This window comes from Gossypium hirsutum, chromosome D09, assembly GCF_007990345.1.
Source record: "Gossypium hirsutum isolate 1008001.06 chromosome D09, Gossypium_hirsutum_v2.1, whole genome shotgun sequence".
Lineage (NCBI taxonomy): Eukaryota > Viridiplantae > Streptophyta > Magnoliopsida > Malvales > Malvaceae > Gossypium > Gossypium hirsutum.
Genome location: NC_053445.1, coordinates 11,503,233 through 11,510,995, shown reverse-complemented (window position 1 = coordinate 11,510,995; position 7,763 = coordinate 11,503,233). Strand labels below are relative to the sequence as shown.

General features: G+C 34.5%; 1 protein-coding gene across 2 annotated transcripts; it reads left to right on the top strand.

Annotated features, from left to right (window-relative positions):
• Positions 1–1,108: 1,108 nt before the first annotated feature.
• On the top strand, positions 1,109–6,791 carry LOC107892185 (transcription factor GTE8). Of its 2 annotated transcripts, XM_016817196.2 has the most exons (11): positions 1,109–1,465; positions 2,206–3,504; positions 3,656–3,704; positions 3,794–3,925; positions 4,448–4,518; positions 4,636–4,705; positions 5,494–5,574; positions 5,660–5,775; positions 5,858–5,924; positions 6,035–6,165; positions 6,260–6,791. In XM_016817196.2, the coding sequence occupies exons 2-11, from the start codon at positions 2,278–2,280 to the stop codon at positions 6,527–6,529; spliced, it is 2,214 nt and encodes a 737-aa protein (XP_016672685.2). In that variant the 5' UTR covers positions 1,109–1,465; positions 2,206–2,277; the 3' UTR covers positions 6,530–6,791. The 2 variants fall into 2 exon arrangements, with proteins under 2 accessions (XP_016672685.2, XP_016672686.2); XM_016817197.2 differs by having other exon boundaries at positions 1,225–3,504.
• The last annotated feature ends 972 nt before the right edge of the window (positions 6,792–7,763 follow it).

Here is a 7,763-nt window from a genome sequence, read left to right as displayed (position 1 = left end):
GGAGTCAATTATGCTTTGGTAGTCGAGATAAGTTATATCCCATTTGAACTTATAGACAATATAATAGTCCTAACATGAGTCAATTGCTTGTCATGCCTAAATTTGATAGTCACTATCTTATCAAGGTTAGAGATGAACATAACCTTTGTTGACGGGACTGACTTCATTTTTTTGTTTAACTTTTCATGGTTTGTTATCCATGAAGAGGAAAGGAGAGAGATTACCATTTCTCTAATCGCAACCTTTGAAACATGTACAAAAGTAATTGAGTTTTTTCAGGTGTCGAACTTTACAAATGAAATATCGTATTTATAGGATTAAGCTATCGATTACATAATCTTGAATTCCATAAGCGATATTATAGCGGAGAGCGAATTGGTTTGTGGTGTTGACCATTTTTGCTCAAACAAGAACTTTGAGACATTTGATAAGAGTTGAGTCTTTTATGTGCCATGTTGTATGTGGGAGGTTGAGTGAGGTTTCTATAATACCTACGTTGAATAAAAAAAAACAAAAGTTCTAATTTTTATTTAAATAATCTCTTGAAATTTGAGATTTAATTTTTTTGATTTCTCTATTTTTTATTATATTATTAAATTGATAACACTATTACTTATTGTTGTTATGACATAACTTTTAAATAAAAAATAAAAATATTAAAATAAAATATTTAACTAAAATGTGAGTTTTGTTATTAGTTGCACATAGTTGACTAGATTTTTCATGCAACTCAGATTGTGTAATTGAGTAATAATTTAAAAAATATATTATTATTTTAATGGTAGGATATTATAAGAGAAATAATAGGGAATTAAGGAACTATCCTAAGCAAAGTATATTGTAGTACATTGTCATGCAGTTCGTGAATCACTTCATTTAAAGGCGAAGTGAAAACTGAAAGATTCGGTAGCATGGAACTAGCCATTCGACATAGAGCACCAGCTGCTTTATTGCCTTCCCCGTATGTGTGAATGGTGCTATTAATGACATCATAAAAAAAATTATGGGAAATTGAAGTAGAAGGAATAGTAGAGGGCCTAAAACAATAATTGGCAAAGAACAATTTTGAATGATTAATTGTGCTAAATCAGCATGCCAAAATCGGACGTTCGAGATCGATCTTAAATCTGACCGTCCGATGACTTTCATCCTGAATCTAGCGGTCATAATTTCTCCAAAAGAAGCAAAAGCCCTTTAAATAGAGCGAAGATATACGAAGTTCAGCTCTTTTGCTGATCTCGCTAATAATCTTTTTCGATCCAAAATTTTAAAATTCAATAAAACATTTTTCCTTTCTATTTTAAGAATATTAATTATTAATTTCTCTAGGGTTTCTTGATCTAGAGTTTTCTCCTGTTTGTGCGTTTTTTTTGCTTCTCTCTTTTACTTTGTCGGCGAAACGATTGAGGAAGTGAAGAAAGGGTTCTCGACATAGGAGGAACAGTGAGCGAGCAGTGACAGACTGGTAATTGTTACTGGTTTCTTATGGGTTTTAGATTTCTTTTTGGATCCGGGTTTGGGTTTTATTCTTAGGGCGGGAGGGGTTTGATATTGGATTAGGGTTTTTGTTGTATCAAACTTCTTCTGTTGTAAAGATTTGAGGCTTTATCTAGTAAATGTTATTATATATTTTCAATTTAAACCAGTAAGCTAGTTTTTCTTCTCGCAATTTTAGCTTTCCATGCATGATTGAAATTTTATTAAATACGAATTTCGCGTTCTTGCCTTTTAGGTGTTTTATAGAGTTTAATATGGTGGGTTTTTTTATTAATTAATGTGGTGAATTTGGGGTTTGTAAAGATGGGTAGTGTAAATAAAATTCAGGATCTGGGTAGATGCAGGTAAGAGCTGCTTTAATTGAACTGTGAATAAGTTCAATTTATTCTCGTGCAGTTTAATTCCTTTCCCATTGTCGGGAAAAATTTAAATCTGGATTTATTCACTGTGGAATGGGAGAATTTGGTTCCTATTAATGTTCTCTAGTGTTTAATCTAGTGAATTTGTGTCTTTCAAAAGATAAATAGTTCAAGAAAGTATTCACAGTGGTTAAATATTTTATATTTGGGTAAGTGCGGTGGGAATTGATTTAAACTTGTTTAAAACTTTTACTGACCTTTACTCTAGTAGTTGTAGTTAAAGGGTGGATTTATAGTTACACTAGAAAATCAGATGGGATAATTTTGCTCCTATGGCTGATATCTTCAGAGTGCGGCAATTAAGTCAGCAGCTCCTTTACACTGAATAAAGGGATATAAGAAGAAAGGTGCTTTGGCTAAGATGTTGACAAAGTGCGATAGGTTTGCAGGAGAGTATTATTGTGGCCCGTATGAGCCTCCTGGTGAATCAGAGGGATCTGGTAGCTCGGGAAGAATCGATATGGAGATTACTGCTTCAGAAGATTCAAGTGCACTGAAGAGAAAATGTATCAGTTTGAACCCTGATAAACATGGCACCTTTGGTGTCCGTACGGAAGTGTTATCACTGTCAAAATTGTCACAGTTTGAAAGAAAGGATTTGATGCATAGGTTGAGACATGAATTGGAGCAGATTCGGATGCTTCAGAAGAAAGTTGAGTTGCAAAGGACAAATGGGGTTACTGTGTCATCTTCCAGTGATATTCTTAGTTGCAGCAATGGACAAATTTTACCTCAGGCACGGGATTTTCAGAAATCATCCATGATGGCTTCTGGACCTGGGAAGAAAGGGAATCCTTTGAGTGGCAAGGCTCGTGCGTTTAATCGGACTTTTTCAGGAAAATCTGAGTCTGCAAAACATGCTTCAGCATCAAACACCTCAAATATGATGTTGATGAAGCAGTGTGAGGGTCTTCTAAAACGACTGATGAGCCATCAGTATGGGTGGGTCTTCAACCAACCGGTAGATGTAGTCAAGTTGAATATTCCAGATTACTTTACTGTTATAAAGCAGCCCATGGACCTAGGAACGATTAAAAAGAAGATGGCATCAGGGGCATATGCAAGCCCTTTGGAGTTTCATGATGATGTGAAGCTTACTTTCAGTAATGCAATGACCTATAATCCCCCTGGAAATGATGTCCACATTATGGCTGATACCCTTAACAAGTTTTTTGAGGTAAGGTGGAAAAACATTGAGAAGAAGTTACCAGTTACTGGTACCCAGTTGGTACAAAGTAAAGCTCCTTCTGAGGACATAGAGACTTCTAAGCCTATGCCTCCTGCAAAAAAGAGGAAGACAACCTCAGTGACCCAAGAAATTATAAAGGAACCTGTAAAGAGGATGATGGACGAGGAAAAACACAATCTAGGCAGACAACTGGAATCTTTGCTCGCAGAAATGCCTACACATATCATTGATTTCTTGAGAGAGCACAGTTCAAATGGAACCGAATCTGGAGAAGAAGAAATTGAGATTGATATTGACGACCTCAGTGATGATACCTTGTTCACTTTGAAGAGACTTCTAGATGACTATTTGCAAGAGAAACAGAAAATCCAAGCAAGAGGTGAACCTTGTGAAATTGAGGTACAAATCCCCGCATAATAAAGGCTGAAAAATCAGTACCATTGCTTGCTTTTGATGCTTCAGAATACACTCATATATGTATGTAAATGCAAAGTGGTTGAGTTCTACTTATATGCTTTTGTTTGCTTTTTGGGAAAATTTCTGAGTGCAGCTAATTAATGAATCTGCACCAAGTAATTCATCCATGCAACAAGGCAAAGGTCATCTTTCAAATCCTTGTGCATAATAACCCCCGTCTGAGGTATGTTTTCTTTCTGACTTGGCTTTCTGTTTGACTTTTTTGTTGCAGGGAATGACCAAGTTGATGAGGATGTTGACATTGGGGGAAATGAGCCTCCTGTATCTAGCTATCCACCTGTGGAGATAGAGAAGGACACAGACCATAGAACCACAAAGTCTGTCAGTTCAAGCAGCTCTAGAGGTAATTGTATTTTCCTTCCTTTTTCTATACCTATGATTCTGTCTTTCTAAGTAAATGATAAATCTTCAGTCCCCATCTGGTTTGTGTCCCAAATTATTTGTTTTCAATCCAGCTCATTTACCGATCAATCAACATAGGGTAGACATACTTCTTAAATCTTAATTGTCAGTAAAATTACTGTTGGAAACTTTATGGCTAGAGAATGGGTTCTGTACATTTATGCTTCCATATGTTATCTGCTGATCTAGTCACTTTGGGTTGCTTATGCTGAACTGGTTAGGGACAAATAAACTTGGTTAGGTAAATAAATTTTGAACCCCCCCCCAAAAAAAAAAAAAGAAACGTAAATTAAATGCGTGTGTATTCTCTTCCATCTTCTGGGTACTGCTAATATAATTCAAGTTAATTATTTGGTTTCTCCTGCTGTGTTTACTATTTCTTTAAAAAAATTCTCTTCTGTGCAAGTATGTCTTATGTTGCCTGTGCCATTTCCATGGCTGCTTTCTTTTGTGATCTTTGCAGATTCAGACTCTGGCTGTTCTGATAGTGAATCTGATGATGCTAAACCTTCAGGTTCCATGGATGCAATGAAGGTTTGTGCTGGTTCTATTTGGTTTTGAATGATACTGCCGAGTTGTTTGACCTTCTAATTGTTTGTTTGGTCCACTTTAAAGTTTTACGGTGGCATATTAATTTGCATTATCCTTCAGGTACAGGAAGCGGTAGATTCTGGGGCTCAATTAGATGAAAAAACAAGTGTTGACGATCTTCATAAGAATCGTGAGTGACCAAGTTTTAATGTTTTATATTTTGGGATAATATAATTTTTTGCCCTTGAACTTGGCAACTAGATCTCCTTTGGTACCTGAACTTGGCAATTAGATTCATTTTGGTCCCTTAACTCGAAAAATATAAAAGTTTGATGATGGCACTTTGTGATTGTGCTACACCATCACTTGAAAATAAAAAAAAAAATTATATAAATTCTCAGGTGATGACATGGTACAATCTTAAGAGTGTTGCAAATGATGTTCTAATAACCGGACTAGTGGTTGAATCGGTCAGACCACTAGTTCCGATTCAATTGGTTTGATTGGTTCAACTACTAGACTGCAATAATTAAATAAATAATTAAAAATTCATAATTTTTTTAAAATTAAAAAAAAATTATTAAGCCGATTCAATTGTTGGTTTTTGTCCCAGTTTTCGATTTTTATCAGATTTGAGCAGTTTTCAGTTCAACCCTTTTGTTTGGACTAGTATTATCAGCCGGTTCTTGGTCCAACCAACCAACCCAGTTATGTTTCAAGAATATTGGTCATATCATTAAATCTTGATGAAATTCAACTTCAGGACTAAAATGGATCTAGTTGTGAAGTTTAGGTACTAAGGTGAACAAAAAAGAAAGTACAAGTAACAAAGTGGACTTAATTGTCAAGTTAACGGGTAAAAAAAATGTACTATCCCTTATATTTTTTATGCTTCTATTTCCTTGCTTGAATGGAAAAACTATGAATCATAAATACTTCCCTGCATGTAAGTTTTGTTAATCCATATTCTAAATGCAGAATGTATGGATGGGTCGGATCAGCTTGAGCAGACTTCTCAGCGAAAGCCAAGTTCTGTTGAGTCAGATAGTTGCCAAGATGGTAAGGTCACTGAAAATAATGGAAGAAAAAAAAATCTGTTTTTTGTATTAGAGTTGTGTCTCACTCTCTCCAATTAAAAATCTAGGGGACAATGCTCCAACAGAGAGACAGATTTCTCCTGAGAAGCTCTATAGGGCTGCTTTAATTAAGAATAGATTTGCTGATACCATTCTAAAAGCTCGAGAAAAGACACTTATACAGGTTAGTTGAAAGGTTGGGTTTCTGGAATTTCCTGTATAATATACCTATATCTTTTCTAAGCATTTTTTAAATCATGGATCAGGGTGACAAGGGGGACCCTGAAAAATTGCGTCGGGAGAGAGAGGAACTAGAACAACAAAGGAAGAAAGGTTTGAACTTTAATCTAGTTTTTCTGTGTGTTTTCAACGTGTTAATATGTATGTTTCCAAAATGGACAAGTTTGGTTATTTACATGTTTGCATATTTTAATGTTGGCCAGAAAAGGCACGGTTGCAAGCAGAAGCCAAGGCTGCTGAAGATGCTCGAAGACGAGCTGAAGCAGAAGCTGCAGCTGAGGCTAGACGGAAGAGGGAGCTTGAGCGAGAAGCAGCACGGAAGGCATTGCTGGAGGTACTAGATGAATTGATTGTATCAAACATTTCAATAATTGGACACCCTTGTCAATTGTGGATTCAGTATCAAACATTTTTCTGGTGTTCTGTAGATGGAAAAGACGATAGAAATCAATGAGAATTCTACGTTTCTTGAAGACTTAGAAATGCTTAGAGCCGCCCCAGTCGATAATTTGCCAAGCTCAGTGGAGGGAACATGCGCGGATCACTCTGTAGATGGGTTGGGAAGTTTTAAGTTTGGGAGCAGCAACCCATTGGAACAGCTGGGGTTGTACATGAAGGAAGATGAAGAGGAAGAAGAAGGTGAGCCGCCCAGTGTCCCAAATCCTATGAATGATGCAGAGGAGGGTGAAATTGATTGAAATCTACTTTGTGTACGCCAAACTAGCCTAGCATTAAAAGAAGAGAGTAGAGAATATAATGTCATTTCTTTAAAAATCCTGCCTTGGTTTTTTGGGGATTATTTTATTTTATTTATAAAGTAGAAAATATAGTGGAAAGATGCTCAAGAGCACTTGTGTTGGATTCTGTGGGCAAAGGGGAAAACTCCCCACTGAAATTCTATAATCTTTTTGTAGTATTCTGTAATTACAAGTTAATGAAAGTTCTATTTTTGTGTCTCAATTGAAATTTAATTATCATTTTGCTTTCAATTTTATCAGAATATATACTAAAATTTGCCAAATTTCATAAGCTAGAAATGATTTTGGAACCACCACTCTTTTAATTCATAAAATGAAAAAAATATTATAATTTTGGTTCAATTTAACTTTTTTTATATATATATATATTTCTTTTCTGGAGCTGATCGGTTCTGATTGGATTTAAACAGCAGCTGACTTTGTTGGTTTAAATAGGAGAAGGTCGGTGGATCATTATGGTACCTGGACACGGAATAAACCTGATTCAAGACACTGACACCATAATCGACCTTGATGCCTTACAAATCTGAGCTTGCGGAGAATGAAATTAACTAAAAGGTCGGATTTACTTTTAGTCTTTCAATTTTATTTTTTTATATTTGAATTTTAATCTTGAAAATTTACTCATTTATTTAATAATTAAACTCAATTTTTTAAAATAAAAAAAAGTTTACCCACATAGTCAATTTTACATGTGTGGAAGGCGAAATGCACAAATAAAAATGTTTAATCTAAAATTAAAAGATTTTTGCGATTCTGAATTACTATTTTAAGGAAACATATTGAAAGTTGATTTTAAATTGACTAGATGAGTAATATTTTATTTTAAAAATTACAATGAAAATTCTTTTGACGATATTATTAACTGGAATTCAATTATTATATTAGAAGAATAGTTGGACTAAAATTTTTAAAATTAAAAGTAGAGATACTAAATTTTAAATATATAAAGAATATAAGATCTAATTAGAATATGCTCGCTCCCTATGCTTCTCAAAATTAGATTATTATTTTTTATTATCTATAAATATTATATTAAATTATGATTAATAAATGGATCTAAAGTTAAAATTAAAGTATGATGTACAAGTTATCTAAATTATGAAGCAAACTCTTGTGTTAGATTTGGTAGCCAAAGCTTGTTGACTCATTAAAATCGCACTAAATGAATTTA

Excerpts from the sequence above, each read along its gene's own strand:
- LOC107892185 (XM_016817196.2), top strand. The coding sequence starts at position 2,278 with ATGTTGACAAAGTGCGATAGGTTTGCAGGAGAGTATTATTGTGGCCCG. Across the intron at positions 5,776-5,857 it reads GAGAAAAGACACTTATACAG|GGTGACAAGGGGGACCCTGA; the intron begins GTTAGTTGAAAG and ends ATCATGGATCAG. Across the intron at positions 6,166-6,259 it reads CACGGAAGGCATTGCTGGAG|ATGGAAAAGACGATAGAAAT; the intron begins GTACTAGATGAA and ends GGTGTTCTGTAG.